Raw genomic sequence first — 19,878 nt, forward strand, 5'->3', positions numbered from 1 at the left:
AAAAAAGAGAAAAGAAACGGAGAAAAAGGGAAGCTGCGATGACGAATAAAAAGCGGGTAATCTGTATTCTGAATAATTAATTTAACCCTCTTTGGGCTATGATTCGGCCTTTTGGAATTCAAGCATTGAATGAAACAAAGGGATGCATTTCTAGTGTAATAGATTGTAATATTTCTCAAAGAAGAGAGTACATAAGTTTTATTATATGATATAATCAGCATAATTTTAGGGTTTCAAAGATCTTTCAGTAAAATATGTAATCTCTATAATTTTAAAATTGCCGAAATTTTAGGATGTATAATTTTCCTCCGTACGCGGCAGTGAAATTTCGTGCAAAATTAAAATTCTATACATATTATATGGTTTGGAAATGACCGAGTCATTGCCGTCTGCGGTTCGACGTTTGAGGGTTAAGAGCTTCCGGAGAATTTTATCACGGCGCTAAGAAAGCGTTAACGATCGAGACTCGATGAACAAAAAGAAAGAAAAAAGAACCGCTCGTTATCCCGTGAATGTTAGATCGACTGGACCGCAGCTGAGTATGTGTAGGTAATGCCGACAAACGAATGTGTAGTATATTAAATGCGAAACAAATGAAACATTCGGTGAGACGAGAGAAACGCATTGCCGCGTTTAACACACAATACTTACAAGCACGGTATGCATATTTTGCAAATGGCAGCGTGCTAGTCAAACGTATAAACATCAATAATAATCTAGGATTGATGGAAGTTGCAGAAACGAGATATCGTGCTGCAAATATGTAGACCATTAAGAAGTCAACATTCATGTTTACAAGAACGACAGACAATGCACTTGTCAAGACAAAGCAAACATCAAGACAAACGTAGGAAACATCTTTATTACAACTGTTTGTATCATTATCATAACATTTTAAATACATTCAGCTTGAAACAGAATACCTAACTATCCTATTTCTTATTAGAAATTCAAATCTGTATTTCGGGCATTTCAAAAGAATAAAATTCCGGTTTCTTATATATTTTTAGGACGTTAAATAGGTTTATGAAGCTACGCTGTAATTTACTAATTAATTGTTTCATTATAACATACTTTAAATATCTTTGTATTAATTTAGGTGATATTAGACATTATAAGATAAGGCAAAGAAGAATTTAATTTAGAAGATTATTATAGGTTTTATACTATTATTGACATAGTTAATTTTGACATTAAAATTAGCGAACGTTTCATTTTATTTAACCAACTAAATAAATTCTTGTGCTCCATTTATAATTATCTAATGTGCTCTTAATCACGATAGTGATATGATAATTTTGTCAATTTCAGTATCTGCCGAGACAAAAACAGGTAATTAGGTTTCTGTTTCTAATAAATCACCTCTTAAAAAATATGATATACCTACATGTGATATAAATGCCACACATATATAGAAAAACATACATTCATATAAGCAGAATGTTTAATTCGAAGATCATTCACATTGACAATTCAGTGTGCGTGTAATGAAATATTTACTTTCTTTGTAAATGATACAAAGAACAATATGTACAATGCTTTTTATATGATGAAAGTTTCAGAAGCAAATTTGCAAATCAGCATATGCTATTTGCGAAAATCTTTTAGTATAAGGTAAATGTTGTTTACGTAAAAGAAAGGCAAGAGAAAAAGCTAATTAGCATATATATTAGCTAAAGGAGATTTCGTCCATCTCTTCGAATTACATCTACCGGAATTATACGAAAATGCCTCAAAGTAGGTCAAAATTAGAATACACAGAAAGTGTGAAATATACAATATATATATATAGCGCGAAATACGAAAACATGAAAAAATGTATGAAGGGAAAATACATTAAACTATCATACGAGTCATACATTAACAAGTAGAGAAAAAAAGAAACTGTATAACGAAATGGAGATGATAATATAGGGCTTGAAGTTTTAAATTGAGCATCAAAGTAATATAAAAAGGATATTACGTTTATGCGTGTAATTGTCGATATTAAAGGGAATAAGAATTATGCAATATGAAACGTGCATGCGTAATATCGAATATGTTTCTCTTTATGAATTCTGCGAGTAATCATGGAATGAAATGTTATCGATCGAAATTCTATTGATATTCAATTGCATTATTTGACGGGTAGCATTTTGTTCATATTCTTTAGTTTCAACGTTTCCTTTTTAAACAAATAAACAAGTGAAACTAAAGATGGGCATCTGATAGCATTATTTCAAGTATAATTAATATTCGACGTATCTTCTTTATTTTTATCGTTCGAAAGAATAAATAAATAAAATAAATATCGTGTTTTCTATAAATATATATCAGCGATACAAATAGCAAAAAATAACAAATAGCTCAGCACGCGACATAAATCACGTGCATATGATTGTGTGTTAGTGCATTAAATTTTAGCGAGTGTATGTGAATAAATACGAATGCAAAATTACGTGTCCGTGAAGCTGTGCAGTAGCTGAAAGTGAATTTTTACTATTGCTTTTGGGTATTTTCGTGTCAGCCGTAAGGCTAGAAAAAATTATAGAGCAGTTTTATCCTCGTTCGCAAATTGCAGATTAAACAAATAACATAAATTATATTTAATCTGAAATCGACATTAGAAATAAGATAGCATCGTTCGAAACGAACGTAGCACTTTCTACAACATAATTTTATCGCGTTCATAAATTTTTACGTTTATTGATACGTTAAAATTTTTATCACGAACGGAGGGTGTTACGCGACAATCACTTGTCACGCAGAGCTATTCGCTTGATCTAACTCTCGATGATGAAAATCTTACAAACTGTACTGACACGTACCACTTGACTTTCTTTACTCGATCGTTGTTTTGATTTCTTATGCTTAATTAATAATATTTAAAGTAATTAGAATTTTATTTCGTATGTTTACTTTAAGCTGTCTCTCTATGTGACTTTCAAGAAAAGATTAGCTCCTATAAACAGAAATATTGAAATTGATTTCTCAGTGTTAGACATGATTTATGACATGAATGATTGCTATGGAGACGGTTTCTTAAATATTATTTATAACGTTGATGATATTTTTAAATATATGAAATTATTATGACAGTGATACGTTGTTAGAAACATAGCATGATGATGAATTGCATCTATGTGTAGAACGTTCATCTGCATTTAGATCTAGATACTTACTTACGTTCGAATATCACTTGCACGATAAATTCTTAAAAACTGCTAGAAAATATTCACGATGTAACGTACGACAGTTCACCACAGATAACATACGAAACGACAAACACAAAGGCATACATATAGACAGACACATAAAGATAGGCTAGTCTACCGCTACGAACAATGACGACACAAACAAGCCCAACAAATCGGGCAATTTTTGAACGCATCAGACCAACAAACAAGGAAAACATTGAAGAGTTTATTACGTATGATAGGTGACAATTAAAACATCATTTTCTTAGATATTTCTGATACTTATTATAAAATATACACGTACGTACATCATAAGTATACGTACATGTACTTACGCAAACCTGTACAAATAGAAATGTAGCAAACAAGAGAATGTGTTTATGTTAAACCAGATAATTAGTTGTCTTCTTATTCTTCTTCGTTATCTTCTGTTTATAATAATGGACGAAAGGGAATTTAACATTAGTATTTGAATATTATCAAGTTCGACATTTAGACATTTGAATGTTAAAAATATTCAGGGAGGAAATTACTTGTGATTGTAAACGAGATAATAAAAAATCGTAATGAACCCTTCAATCATGGGATCCCTATAACGATGAAGCAGAAGTCGATTCATTCGTACACGCTACAAAAAACGGGACACGTCGACGAACGGGGAACAAACTAAAGGAAAGAGATAAAAAAATAGGAACGAGAAAAAAAAGAAAGAACGGGTCTTTCTGTCTTGTTCTTGAGATATTAGGCAGCTCGACGACACAACGTGTATCTGTCACTACGCGAGCCTGCACAACGATTTTACAGGAACAAACTACCGCACGTAGGTCAAGTGGAGTGTCTACGCAGACACTACGTGTTGTTCTGAAGCTGACATAATTGAACGACACGGGGGTAGAACGAATATGCATGTCATTGCATCGAAAACAAGCAACCGAGGAACATTTTAATTGATTCCCATGTTAGTTCGAAAGCATAACGATAGTACTTGTCGATAGGACGTCGCGACGAGTCGAGACAGAAATCGAACAGTCTTTTTTATCTGTAACCCATCGAGCCATCGGTATGTTAGTTTCTCGTGTTCTAATTCGAACTAAATGATTGGACATACGACATCGACGACATTTTTTAAAGAGGAAATCGAAGGTTCTTTCTATTCAAAATTTTATTCCTTTCTTCTATTTTTTTCCTTTCTTTTTTTTTTTTTTTTTTTTTTGCCTGTCGTGTCTACCCCCGGTTCTCGTTATTATGCGGATGTGGCAGGCATACGAGTACCGATATTGTCCTCCGTATCGCTCACTAGCGAATCCTCAGCGTCGGTCAGGTCCTCGAAAGGGAAATTGCAGCTCGGAGACGTCAGCCCTATCGAAAGAACACAGACAAATAGGACAAGGATCGTTATCGGCGGAGTAATGTCAGGGTGTGCAGCATCTGCCATCATCGACGATAAGAACCTTATCGTCATCGCCGTTATTCGTAGAGGAAGACAGACCTGTGTTTGTGTCATTGTATCAAAGAATCGAGTTTTAGTACGGGCCAAAGTTGAGGTCGAGGCCCGGGAAAAACGATTTTCTAAGCGATTCTTTAGCAAAAGTGCGCCTCTGTCGGAACAATCGAATGTTAACCTCGTTGACTCGTTTGGTCGTTGAAGATAAAGGGAGTTTTCTCTCTCCTCTCTCTCTCTCTTCCTCCCTGTTTCTCTATTCACTACCATTGGCAATAAGTTTGTTGTCCCTCGTTTGCTTTCGAACGACTTCCTTTGGACATTGTGGTGTTTTGTTATAGACGATAAAAAAAGTAAAGTTTAATTAGGTCTTTGCATAGTAGCTACTAAAAATTTATCGTGAGATCCGCATTTCAATTTATTGCTACGCAGTTGTACTATCTCTCTCGTTCTCTGGTCTAACAATGGGCTAAGTAACACTGAAATATGTAGCTACTCCATTTATGAATAAAAATATTGATGTAGTACATATGGTACAGCAATGGAATCTACGATACATTAATAACACTAATATAGTGGAATCGTTAAATTCAAGTGCATCGTAACAAATAAGTTGAAAATATAGAGTGTAATCTCTTATAATCAGTACGAGGTACGAAGCTTCGTTTTTAAGAAAAATAAGTCGAAGGCTGTTCTCTCAATTTATCTTTCTCAATATATCCTTTTTATACATCCATATCTCAAAAATAAAATACAAATTAATCAACGAAAAGAGATGAATGTACCATGACGAGATTAATCTTCTAAACAAAGGAAAGGAAGGAACGAAGCTTCGTGCAGAGAAACACTAACTCACGCGTAAGATCTATTCGTCTATACAGAATCACGGAACACCCTATATAATCATTTACACTGAAAATAACATCGAACAATATAACAATGATGAAAGGTAGAGGGATGACTGAACGAACGAAGTAAGGGAATGGTAAAGTGGAATTTTCATCAAGGGGCTTTCTTTCAACACGAATTCGTTTCCTGGCGTAGGTTCGATAAAACACCGAATGGATTTCCAACACGAAAATGTTCGAGCTCGGCGCGCATCGAAACGACTCGTTTGAGACTCGTGGTCGAAATCTGAACGCGGAAAAAGCAAGCAAGCAAGCAGTGGCAGCTTCTAGAAGTACAGTAACGTGAGAGGGACACACGGATCGGGTTAAGATGGTAGCATAATGTGTGGTGTATATGTGAATGTGTTGTGGACGTGTGTGTGAGTTGTGTGATACATATGGCATGATGATACAAGGCTCCTGCGGAAGTGATGATTAAAGGTTAGGTCAGGCTTACCCTCGTTGTCGGCCTTCAAGTAGAGCTGCCCCTTTGGGCTCAGACACTGCCGATACTCGGTCGTGTAACATTCTGTATTCATTCAAACCAAATTTCAAGTTATCAAATTTTGTAATTATGCGATGCTCTTTCCTCGCGTAGCCATTAAACGTGTGTAATAAATCTTTCTTTTTCTCTTTTTTTGGAACGTTTTCAAGCAGACCGCGGTCAATATTTCCACGCGTTCTAATGTAACATGAAATGTTTCCAAGCATTTTCAATAGCACAGCGGAGAAAATTTTGAATCTACAGCCGAGATTTTGTGAAATTTTAATCATTCGAATTGAAATGTTCATAGAATCTTAATTTCATACTCTGAATTTCTTTCTATAATCAAAGTTTTAAATTCCGCTGCATTTTAACGCTTTTAATAATTATTATTACGAGCTTCTTGAAACAATAATAATTTATTTGATACTACCAGCGTTTCATTATATTTTCAAGCGTAAACAATTGTAAAAGAAACTAGAAAGTAACTGTAAAATAATTGCGGGAGATGCTAAAGATTTATGTTCAGTACGTGAGAAGCGGAAAATTCAACAGAAAGGCTGTTCCAGCTAACAACACCGAACTCTCTCCTTTTCTCTATTATTTGATCGACACGATAACAATACTTTTAATCACATATCGTTATTGGATTTCGTCGAAGCAATATGAATACATAGAAGCTATTAATTTTAATATTGGGAAATCTGAACTGCATTCGCGCGAAAGATGCGAGACGTATAAGTTGGAATTTTCTGATATTCGTTAAACCGAGTTCACCCAGAAACTCATGAATCCAAGAAGATTCAGTTTTCGAAGATACAAAGTTTGCTGCTCCACTTTTAGATGTACTTTTCTCTTTAAAATTTGCGTTCTTCTTATTGTTCGATAGCTAAAATTAGTTCCGAAAGTTAGAAGATTAAATAACGGACACATTTTACAACGGATTTAACATCTGCTTCAGAGCTCTTAACTTTTCCCAATGATAACACGAAAAATCGTTTTCCCCCACTTTTAAATTATTACTACATACATAGTTACTGTGTAAAGTCCCGACAAAGTTGCGCTGTCCGCTAAAATGTGCGTTTATTAAAATAAGTTGGAAATATTTACCGTTGATATAAATCCTCATCAGAATTTTCTAACTTTTATTTCAACACATTTCGTCTATCTTATGATAAGCATCGAAAGAACTTGTCTGATTAAACTATTATTGTAAAATTGAAATAAGATACTAGAAAAAGATAAATTACTGAGTAAAAATCGTTGGAAAGAATATAAAAATAAGTTATATAAGAATTTACAATTTCATATGGAATAAGACACAGAAGTGGAAAAAACGAAGATTTCAGAAAATGAAGAAATTATTTGAAGGTAGAATAGCTATTATTTAAAGAGAAAATATTTCTTCACCCACGTTGTTCTTAGGCAAATCCTTTTTTAACGATCATTTTAAGAGGTATTCGATTCTTGAATTGTATAATGCGCCCAAGTCTAAGTTACGAGATGTAGTGTGCTTGTTTAGATTCTCGGTAACGTTCTTTCACAAACAACCGGATCAATACTCCACATCTTCTAGGAAAAATGTATCGTGGTATCTGTTTCTGCGTTTCAGTCAGTTTTCAACGGCGAAGAATAATATAATGCCGGCTGCATTAAAAATAAATTTCACTACTAGTCAGACAGGAACAGGAGAGGGGTGCAGAATCATTGATCTTATGGAATGATTCATTGATTTTAAACGAATCACAGAGCATGAATGAAGGTCCGACCACTTACGCATGAGCATCGAGTGAAGTGGATCGATTGCTATAATAAAGTGCATTTTATCAACGGCTCTTAACGGCGATACAATCAAATGTGGCGCGACGATTCGTCCTACGATTATCATAAAAATAGATTCAGGGCAATAAAAGGGGTGGAAAAATAGTAGAGAAACAGAGGAGATTTTCCTAAGTAATGAATATACAAAAAATCATGTTCATAATTCGCTAATGTGTATTGGTTGCGGCAGCAACGAAGAGGCTGAAATTAATACTACGATCGAACCTCGATTATTCACGTATCCGATTATCCGAGCGTTCAATTACCAAACAATCTCAATACCTGAGCTTAAACGGAATTACAAAACGTATTTCCTGTATAAATTTACATCATACAATACTGATGACAGGAATATAATACGTAAATTGTGGATTTCAAGAATTTAGAAATGGATGACTTTTCGTAAAGGAAATTAAATTTATCGCGAATGATAATCGTTTCATAGAAATTTCCCTTTCCTCCTCAAAAGTATTCTTCTGACTTAATCTCGCTTAGTAAATCTATTTCATTTATTTTTGTTATTTACATAAATGCTCGTTGGCATATAGCAAATTGAATTCGTCGAAGCGAAGTAGCGCAATTGCCAGTGGATTACAGGCTGTTTATTCGACGATGCGTAGAAAGTCCTTAATCTGTGTGAATATTGAAACCTTTGACACCTTCACAGACCTGAGTTAATCCTGCCTCAGGGTTCCGCCCTGTAAATCACGTCTTTTTCAAATAGTGTTCAAGCGTGCGAATTGACATCGGCGCGTCATCAAATCTCTGATGAAGCTGGCTCTAGCTCCAACTCCTCTAAAAAGAACACTTTTTTCTGAGGAGAACAAAAAGTTTTCAAAAGCAAAAATACTTCAAAGAATACACTATTTCCTTTCATCTCATGATTTGAATCAGTAATAATTAATAGAATAATAAATATTTGAATGAAGACAAATGAATATTTGACAATACGAATCGAGATTTTGAGGTATAAAATGAAACATAAAATTATTTCATTTGATAGCTAAATAATGAAGTAATCCAACGAAAATACATTTGCTTAAAAAAAAAAGAAATATATTTATAACAATATACTGGCCTCATTTAGGACTAAATTTGTTTGTGTAGTTACAACATCTGGGAAGTATATTCTCAACAATTTACTAATTAACAATATTATTAAATTAACATAACATACGCTACTAATATACGCTAATATACGATATTTAGAGAAATTATGTGAACCGCGTCACCGCAGGACTCGGAAAATTACTGAAAGAGCTACACACAGTATTTTGTGTCCATTAGAACGAAATTCATAAAAGATATAACTTAGAAAAAACGAAGCTGGCACCCCGCTGGGGGTAGCCGCCCACATGCTATATTTATTTTTCATTTTTATTTTTTTTTTCTTCACCAACAAGATATAACACTTTACCAAATGTCCATAAGGACAAATTGTAAAATAACCAAAATAAAAAAAAAAGAAAAAAAAAATTAGAACGAAACATTATATTCAAAAATTTAGCTGCCTATTATTAATCATTTGTACACCATATTTCTGCACTTGTATAGACACTCGTAAGTTCATGAAATATTTAATAACGGGAATCGAGCTTCATACACTGCCGTGTCAATAGATCCACGATGCTGTACTTCTTCCGAGGAAGATAATAACCGAGCTGTAGTAGTCGTAAGTTCGTAACCGTATAATCCAAGACCTAGTCTCGTCAAGGTATACTTTTCTTCATTAGACGCTACTTCCTTCCTTAAAAATAGAACTGTCTACTGAAGACTGATTAGGCCTTATTACTTTCTTACTAATTACGAACTTACGTTTCTAAATGCGGAAGTGACAAAAACTAAATATCGTTTTAAATTGTATTTTCTGCAGTTGAAAAAGACAAAACTTTTTATTGAAATTTTAATAACCGGAAGGATATATCAAATCTTAGTTGGGAAATCTAGTATCGTATTTATTGTATTTTTACAATTTTTCCAAAACTAAAAGTACTTACTGAGATAATGTTTCGTTGTCCTTCCTGTGTTTATTATTTACAATGGTTTTTATCCCGAGAAAATAAATTTTTCTTGCCATGAGTAAACAAATTTATCTTGAGTAATAAAATAAAATTTAATGGGAGAAGTATGTGCATGATGTAACAGAAATACAGTAACAGTTTAGTTTCAAAGTTATGACGACCGTTATTACCGGAGAATTCTTGTCCCAGTATATTTTATAAATTGTTGAAAATGGATCCGATATCTTTCTCCTTGGTTTCGTTCAAATTGGTTTATAAAATTTCCGTAAATAAATTTTTTCATAAAATTATTGCAAACAAGTATAGACAGTTAACTATTTTTGCTAAATATTATATTAATACATGTTAATAGAAACTGTATTTTATGTATCAAGTAATGGGCTAGCAGGTAGAACGAGCTTAAGGCCTTTGGATTAATAAAAAGAAAATTCTCAAACAATTAATTTTTAATTTTTAAACCCTCTTTTATTTACTTGTAATTTAATTTGTAAAATGTTTTTGGAGGAAAAAGTTGTTGATAGTAAATGACATTATAAAAAGATAAAATTACATCTTTCATATAAAATTAAAAACTGATTAATGTTTGTGGTACATGACTACATGTTTGACGTATGAAACAAAATAAAATTATGAAATCCTGCTCGCTTCATATATTTTCTCCGCTTATCTCTACAATAAATTACCTTTTTAACCTATACATTCATTTAACTGTATTCTGAATTTCAGGTCGAATGTAATAGAATGAATTAAACGAGATACGAAAAATATGATTTCAAAAATATCATTATCCACTTAGTCTTGAAACATTTACTGTTTAAAATATTTATTCACAGAATGAAAAAAAAAACGATAAAATCCATACAAATTTTTGAAATAAGTTGCTTTGTAAACAATATGCCTAACCACAGGTTTAGTCGATAAATTAACGTGATTGCATACTGCCGCATAATATCCGCTTTTCATACAAGAAAGCGTTCATGAATATTAACTGCTTCGAATAATCGAGGTTCTACCGTACGTAAAAAGTAACAAGAGGTTCAGATCGTATAAACTAGAAACCCGATCGGGTGTATATAAATTTTATCGTCGTGATATACATCGAAGCCTTGATCAGGTATAAAACTCTACTTACCGTCAGATCATGCGATATCGAAGCAACAGAGAGGATCGTCATAAGTAAAACGGACACCAACGAAGATAATCGTTGAGAAAGTAACGAGGAGATATTCTTTGGAAGAAAAAGAACCGATAAAAGCCGTTGCATTCTGCACATTGAACATCGAGAAATTTCGAATACGACTGCCAATCATCGACCAAGCCAGCCAATAGTGAAGAATAGGGCATTCAGCAGAGAGACGATACAAAAATACCAAGTGTCTTTTTAAAAGTATTTTTAACGAATGTTCAAAAAACACACTTCGTTTCGGTGTATGTAGGAAAGAAAAAGAAATATACATATATATATATTTATAATATATATATATATGTCGTTGGAGATTGTGAAGAGGCAGCATTCAATCCATGATTTTATATTCGACTCATCTTTTAATCGGCCAAATTCTTTGTAATACTCAAATGACTAGAAAAGAAAGTCTCTTCCTTTTCTCGTCGATTCAACACCAGAGAATCGTCTTCTCGAGTAATTAAGTGGCGCTTTTCATTTGCAAAGACGTTAATCAGCTTTGTCTACAAATATGTCACTCTGCCGGCAGCAATAATGTCCTAACCCTCAGGGTAAGCTCATCTCCTTGCCTCTGAATCTTTTAAGGCAGTACCTATAACGCTGTCTAGTGAAAAGGAGGTCGCGTACCTCAACGACATTCGTTAAGGTTGTTCTAGTAAATAATGGATTCCACTCTGCACACATTCAAACACTGTCCCTTTCAACGGTGTAATGAAAAATTAGCAAGCTTCTGTAATATCAGATGTAAATAAATATATATCACTTAACGCGTCGAAATTTGGACGCGATTCCAAGACAAGAACACGCGAGTAACGCAAAGAAAATATTCAATTACACTTACTACTTGCAAATATTTAAATATTTTAAGTTGTAGAATCTTCTGCTTCTCTTCTTTCTTTTTCTCTCTTGAGAAATTATTTCTCTTTGGAAAACAGCTTTCCCAGGGATACCTCTCACTGACTGAAAAACGCTGAAACTCGGTCATTTCTCGGAAACGAGTAAAAGTTTTCTATTAAGAAACTTTATAAGTTTCCAACTCCTACTAAAATTCGTGTTTAATTACTCTACCCTTTTTGTATACTAAAATTGTTCGACCCACGGCTTTCGGCAGTAACGCAACTCTACATTATCGATTGGAAAATAAGTTTTCCATTTTCGCCAGTGATTCTCAAACCCACTAAGTGAAAATAAATAGAACGCCACAAAAATAAACATACCAACAGAATAATATTTCCGTTTTTTCGGTTTTTAATTTAATCTGATATCGGTGCTCAAGTATGCAATATTATTATATAACGCAACAGCAAACTGATTATCGCAAACTATATTTACCCACTAATAGAACGTGCGAGAGTTAATATATAACTACCAAATATTATACTACCAAGATCGAATTCGATTTGCAATTTAATCGACACAAGCTACCACGTTATTTGCTACGTCCCAAACAGTATTAAAAAAATATATATAAAAAAAAAGAAACTTAATATAATAATGTGCAAATTAATACGGAATGCTGCCTCTCCAATGTTTACAAAAAATATTAGAAGCGTATTACGTATGTGTTTCGATATTAAAACGATTCTGTTGTAAAATTAATATACTAGTTTTCTTAAATAATGGCGACTTTTAGTCGCTATGTTAATGTCCGAACGATGTTAGCTCTCTTCTAGAACTAACAGCAAACCTAAGAAGCGTTACAGTGCCCTTTCACCTTTACACTTCCCTAGATAAGCGAGTTTGCTTGCTTTATGCACAGAGGAGTCGCTAATTTATTGTCATTCACACATCACGGAACGTCTATAACGAAAACTTTCTGGTATCAGCATATTACAAAAGAATTTATATACGTAACGGCTGCTGGATCCTTTGTGGTGGCCCATGGCAAAGGAAACCGCACCATACGTATAAAATTAATCGTTGAGCAAGCAACGCTCGATTTCGAAATAACTTGAACAACCGAGCAGTGAAATTTTCATTGTTTTAATTATTCCACGACTTCACGTTAGTACATCGCATTGGGAATAACGTTTAATTGCTTCGGGATATCCACAATAAGATTATACGTCTTCCTTTATGGAAAGATAATGAAAATTATAGAAAACACTTGGACTTTGACCTTTAAGTATTCTTTGAATACGGTACATTTTATGGGATCAAAAGTAATAATTCGTAAAGAATTTTTGAACTTATATAATGTTGCATGTAATGTTATTATAAACATTCTTTCGTTTCTTTTGTTTTGATCTATCGAAACATCTTGGATATGTTTTACAATCGGCCAATATCTCAAAAATGGAACGTCAATATCGCACAAAATATAGTATCTACTTTATATATCCATTTCCCGATGTTTTAATATTTACGAAGGTTGAAGAGAACATAAATATATTAATTCGACATTCATTAACATTTATGAAAATAATGATATTTAAATAATGTTTTTATGAATATTTACGAATATTTAACACAAATCCAAAGGTATTGTACTGTACACAGATAATAACAAGAAGTAAATTGAAATGGAGTTTCACTTTATACAGCTCAAAATAATGATTTCTACAAAACATCGATTTACCCGTCCCCTTCAATTGCTGTTGTACTTAATCTATGATATTCCTGAAAAGTTACCAACAGACATTACATCATACGTCTTTATCTCGAACAGAACTCCTTAGATTCAACGATACATCTTCTCTACGAGAACTCCTAACATTCAAAGACGTTGTTTATAACGTTGAAAAATTATGCAGCACTGGATACACTGTATCAGTAACAACAACATGACAGCGCCATCAATTCCCTACTTTGCCCGAGTGGGTACAATCATAAATTATGACTTTCTGTGGAAAAAAGAAGTGGTCGGTTCGGTTCAGTGGTAGCGATCATTGTATTGTTACCGTTGCACAGTGGTGTGCACATATTTGAAACCGGCGAAAGGACAAGTAAAATGAACGCGAAAGTGTTGGCGAAGAGAGCTAACGCCGTAGCGGTGTTTCCCTGGAGAATGCGCAGGAAAGAGTACGTTCCGTAGAACGGCTATGCACGCAGATAGTACGTGAGAGAACGAAGAAGGAAAAGTGTTAAAACATACCGACGCCGTTTGCCTGGGACGACTGAAGTTGCACGGCGACGCTGAAGCCGCGTAGCTTCACCGGTGCGGAATTTTCCTTGCCTGCCAGGAGAGCGCATTGCGGCTTTAGATCACGATGAATTATGTCGTTCTCGTGGCAGTATCGCAACGCCTCCAGGATCTGTCGCATGTAATGGCTGGAAAACGAAAGCTGCTGTTATAGGTATTGCTATCCTACGGGAGATGAGGCGGCTGAAAAATATATGCACGCGTTGTCTATTCATCTCGATGAATGAAAATCTTCGGTCTTATCGCGATATGTATAATAGAATGTGAGAAACAATGATCAAAGATTTAGCGAGCTTACAGCAAAAATACGATAAATAATAAATTCTAAGATAGATTTTAAAGAATAATGTCTGTAACATTGTCACTATTTTCATACTTTTCGATTTTGGAATTGAGCATTTTGTGATTTCTAAATGATTCGTGTAGTCTTTGATCATCAAATTAGGATCACCTTCATGTTCTAACTACAACACTATGTCATGGCAAATTATTCTTGCCATTGATGAAACTATGTCAATGATCAACTGTTCTTGGCTGCCCACATTGTTAAATATATGGACGATCAAGTATATATGGCAGTTGATTTATTACTACATTATGTCCTGGAGTTAAATTTGCCGAGTTCCTTCCATCGAAAAACATCTCCGAATTCTTGTAAATAGAAGAAATGATATGTTAATTCGATGCAGAACATATTTTAGTACATCCATATATAACACCAGTCTATTTACTGTTACTAATGGTAAATTAGATATATATTGATGAATTAACCGCTTGATAAATTAATTGGTAAATAACTGAGTCGTATTTTATATAAAATATAGATATCTTTATTTTCTCAACCAACGAGTATTGAGTGTTAATATGCAAAAATATAAAGAAGGACGTCAGTCAATATTAAATCATTTTATATTCAAGAATACGTCTAACTATTTAATTTGTTATAATAAGATTCCGCAGTAACAGATGAACATTTTCACTACTGTCCTTCCTATTATTTCACTTCAACTAAATAGCGTATATTTTCCAGGTTTCGTCCACGACCATTTCAAAATAACATTGTATAATGCTATTAGATCCAGTTATAAGCTTTCATAAGAAACTTCTATTTTTCATCGTTAAACAATAAATCTCAAACTATGGTATGGTGTAACGTTTCTTGCGAACAGTATATCTTTTACTGCGACAAAAATATCGAATTTCCGTCTCGTGAGATCCATTAATCAAAGTTATTTTACAGAGTTACAATATGATAAAAATTATAAAGATAAAAATACAGATTAATGATGCATAAACAAAATTTTATTAGAAAAATTGATCACTAAAAAAAAACGTACCTTATAGCAAATTTTTCTCGATCTGATAGTGTAAAACCGAAACCCACTAAATTTTGTACGCTATTTACCTATTTCTGCTTATCTTTCCAAGTTCTGTATGCACATAAAAAGACTATCATCTATGAGTGTAATTTTCGTCTGATAATATTTCCAATATATTGAATATTTACCAAAATTATTATCGATGTCAAATCGACGTAATTAATTTCAAACGAACTGATCTTAAACAATTTCATTTAGATTTTTGTAATTACTGTCTAACGTTTCCTGCATTCTCTCACTAACTGTTATCATATACATGTTCCCGAAATATCTTGCGAGTCATTCCGCGTACGAGTTCTATCTCTGGATAAAAGCAATGAATGTCGAAAGTTCCTAGTAACATTTTCTGTCAAGACAGGTGAACAAATGATAAAAACGAAAAACGGTGTAACTTCGAAACGAGGTCAGATACTTTTATACGTTGATATGCACGCCCGCACTTTGTACCTTATGAAGTATCATGCACAATGTTATTTAGGCTTTCACTATATTACGACAGTTGAACGCTATGCGCGATACAGTTTAATGTACGCAGATAATTGTAAGCACGAGCAATGGGAATAATAGAACTGGTTTTATATTAAAATAGAAATACATATGTGTCTGCGTATTGCGGTGCAGCGGCGATTATTTGAGAAAAAAAGAAAAAGATCTTCGTTCACAAATGCTTTCAAATCTATTAAATACTGTTTCCAATTATTAACGAATTATGGACGTATAATTTAAAGAATTGGTAAATTAATATCGAGAATAATATTATACGATAAAAATAGTATTATATACCATCACTGTGATCTCAATAGATTTTTGAGATCCTGTTATGATTCTCGAATTTCTCGTTATGATATCTCGTTCTGGTTTCAACAAACAGAAAAGCTTTCGACGTTTTAAGCATAAAATTCAAAGAAGGCACGTCGATTCTGAAAACACAACGACTGTGGATTAAAATGGTCAAAGTAAAATTAACTCGGGTTTAAATAGCGTAAAAATGTCTATGCTTCTTAACCGTATAGGTCAGGCGATTAAGGAAAATGTTAAAGGAATGAGATACAGGGATTATTGAAGGTTGACCGAGATATAAAAAACGATGGTCAAAGCGCTCGGCTCTCGTGTATTTATTGCATATTCGTTATACTGTCTAGATAACGTCAGTTCAATCGACTTTCTGTTAAGGGCGAAACGGTTGCCGGATACAATTCGTTAATACAACAGTTTATCCCCTTTCATGTACTTGTAAGATATTTCCAAGTTGATTAACAGGTAAATATTTCAATCGACTTATCGACTATCGAGTGTTCGATACGATATAAACAGCCGAATCGAATGTTCGAAAATATATATGTACATGTACTATTTTATATTGATATCGAATAGAAACGAAACGATAAACGTTTAATAACTGCATTTTATACAATATATGAAACCTTAAATATCAACGATGAACAGAAAGGATACGACATGTCCAACGTTTTACATATTTACTTCAGCAATATGTGAAAATTTATTTTATCCACCCGTTAGAAAATAACGCGACCTTTTCGTAATATCAATAAATTAAGTTCACCCGTGAAACATTGTTTTCGTTGATATAAACCACTAGCTAATACGAATTGCTGTCCCATAAAAGTTTGCTAAATGTAATAGATTCGCACATTTCCTCTCTCTCTCTTTTTGTGATTTATATGTTTTAAATAATGGAATGTTTCAAACAATTCGTGAAGTTGTTTGTTCATCTTGTAGAAAACATGTAAAACATATTTTTATGTTACAAAGTTTTGTTTATTATATCTTCTATAAAAATAAAAATAGAAATGAAAATAAAGATGAGAAAGATATAAAAATTAAATAAATAGAAACAGAAGAAAACAGGATAATATGTAATGTAAGAAACATATATGGAACAGTTGTAAAAATTATAAAAAATTCTTCAAATTTTGAAAAATACATCGTACTAAATGTGTAAAATTATTCTGATTACTTTATTAAGTAGTTGTAACAACAAAATTTTTCCGAATTCATAAACCATCTTAACATAGGTACTCTTAAGAATTTTTAATATCTAAGATATTAAATGTAGCTCCTAATGTTACTAACCTGTATTTGACTAGTGATCCCAAATTTTGATTACTTTCGGGATATAGCGAAAGCGTAACAAATAATTTATTAATGTCAAAATGGAGATTGACTTTCGCTATTGTTCCCGAGCAAAGTGGATTTTCGACGGTGTCGAATAATAACTTTGTAACTAGGTTTAATGCATCTCGCATGTCTAACGTATCATCTATAACTTCGAACTTGTGAGTCAAGAAGGTTGCACATCCATAACTTATATAAGTTATGTCCCCAGAGGTTTATGTTTAGTGCACTATTGAAACTCTTTCTTTCAACGTGAAATATCAAATATCAATGTTGCTGACATAGTAAGACTCAAGAGAATATTTGAGTTTGGAAAACCGAAAAAGAGATATACACATACATATATTTTAAGAGGAAATCTAAAATATCTAAATAATTTTGTACCTCTTCTAAATATCATAGATTATATCAGAAGTTCGCTGAAATTGTTTATTAATTATCATTGAATCTACATACTTCCAAATAATTGGAAAGATTCCAAGAATTAGTAGTACACACTGTACTGTAATATCCGGTTATTTTTATCAATTTGTGATTCCTTGTTGTTAACAATTGTTACTAACAATACATATATTAACGAACACCATTAAAGTACGTACAACTAAGTATATTATTTATCATGTCCTTATGTGGTCAAATTGTTCATATTAATTTCAATTATTTCTTTGAGAATTTTCTAATAGTGCATTAAAATTAAAATTAGTTATGAACGTTTATATCGCTACGGGATATAACCTGTAGCCTTAAAATATACGGAACTCTGCCATAGTCAAAACACGTAAAAATACGTGGATTTTTAATCGAGAGAATAAAATTATTCGCTAACTGTATTCGCTACAGACGTTCAAAAGTGATAGCTATGAGGTACGACGTGAGCTTACAAACGACCATGAAGAGAGCAAACGCATTTCAGAGACAGTTTTGGACGTGACATGTACCTACGCTGTCCATCATTCTGCTGGTTAATCTACCGCTACTCGACGTAGATAGATTCAGCAAACTGGCGACCAAAACTTTCATAAGTAAACATCATCTGTTTCCGAAATCTTAATGACCATACTACACTTAAACAACGATGCATAGATAGGTAGAGAACAATTCAATATTTTAACTATATCCGATAATCCGTGATTAAAACGAAAACTTTCATTATCGCGATAACTTTTACCGATTCATTTGGATAGTTCATTCTTTTATTGTAGAATACAGGAAACATTAGGAAGAAGCATTTTTGCACAAAGTTCCTATTCAGAAATAGAACTTTAAATTTTTGGAAAGTCTTCTCCCATAAATCTAATATTTGAAATGAGTAGTATTTGCAAAACATAGATACGATTTTTACATTAATCGTTCGATTAATACAAATCGTACAAGTTCTATTTTGCAATTTATAAATCCTCTTTATGATTCTAACAATATTTTTCCAACAACTAGCTAACTGAGGATTTAACCTCGGATTTTTTATAGTTTAATATCGACTTAAACGGAAAAGATTGTTTAATACCAATAGGAATAAACTTCAAGAATAGCATTATTCACGAAAAACAGACATTAACATCGTTTCTCGAAATGGAGTAATAGTGTTATATAAATGAGAACACGAAGACTGGACGACGAAAGGAAAACGTAAGGAACATAGTGAGATTAATAATTGCAGTATTGTTTCAAGATAAATAGCATGTCTTTTAATAATATCAAGTGAATCCCCGTGCAAATTATGTCGTAAACTCGTGTCACTGTGATACAATATCACTGATATATATAATAAAAAGCTGTTGCAATTCAGGTGATCTAGGGTAAATATTTTTTCTTTTATTAAATTGTAAAAGATAGCGCTGTGCTCAGATGCTACATTCGAAACAAAAGGGATATCTTTTATGGCTGAAATACAACCTTTGCACAATGTAAAGATCTTCTTACCTGGCTACCGCTTCACTGTACACGAATCCAGCAGTTGCTCTCCGAACGACCTCGAAGCATAAATCAGAGCCATCCATACTGAAACAGAAGCACGACATTAATGCATAATTTACAAGGTGTAACAATTTATGGGCGCAATGGAAAAAAAAATTATGTTTTGCTACACCTTCAATACGGACACGTATTTCGAAGGACTGCATAACAAAACAACGATCTTAAACTAAATATACACAGTAGAATATTTAAACAGTTAACATAAAAATGTTTTTGGATATAACGTGCATGTTA

General features: G+C 33.1%; 1 protein-coding gene across 9 annotated transcripts in view; it reads right to left on the bottom strand.

The window, feature by feature from the left end:
* The window catches only part of LOC132905979 (peripheral plasma membrane protein CASK), a 263,638-nt gene that overhangs the window by 213,564 nt on the left and 30,196 nt on the right, over positions 1-19,878 (bottom strand). For 7 of the 9 annotated variants that reach the window (XM_060957781.1, XM_060957783.1, XM_060957780.1 and 4 more), the window contains exons 4-6: positions 19,591-19,668; positions 14,108-14,283; positions 4,449-4,535 (exon numbers count right to left, since the gene is read on the bottom strand). In XM_060957781.1, the coding sequence (XP_060813764.1) occupies positions 4,449-4,535; positions 14,108-14,283; positions 19,591-19,668 (341 nt within the window). Of the gene's footprint in view, positions 1-4,448; positions 4,536-5,961; positions 6,034-14,107; positions 14,284-19,590; positions 19,669-19,878 lie in introns of all 9 variants that reach the window. The other 2 variants (XM_060957782.1, XM_060957788.1) reach the window with 2 other exon arrangements.

The sequence above is a fragment of the Bombus pascuorum genome, chromosome 4, assembly GCF_905332965.1.
Source record: "Bombus pascuorum chromosome 4, iyBomPasc1.1, whole genome shotgun sequence".
Classification (NCBI taxonomy): domain Eukaryota; kingdom Metazoa; phylum Arthropoda; class Insecta; order Hymenoptera; family Apidae; genus Bombus; species Bombus pascuorum.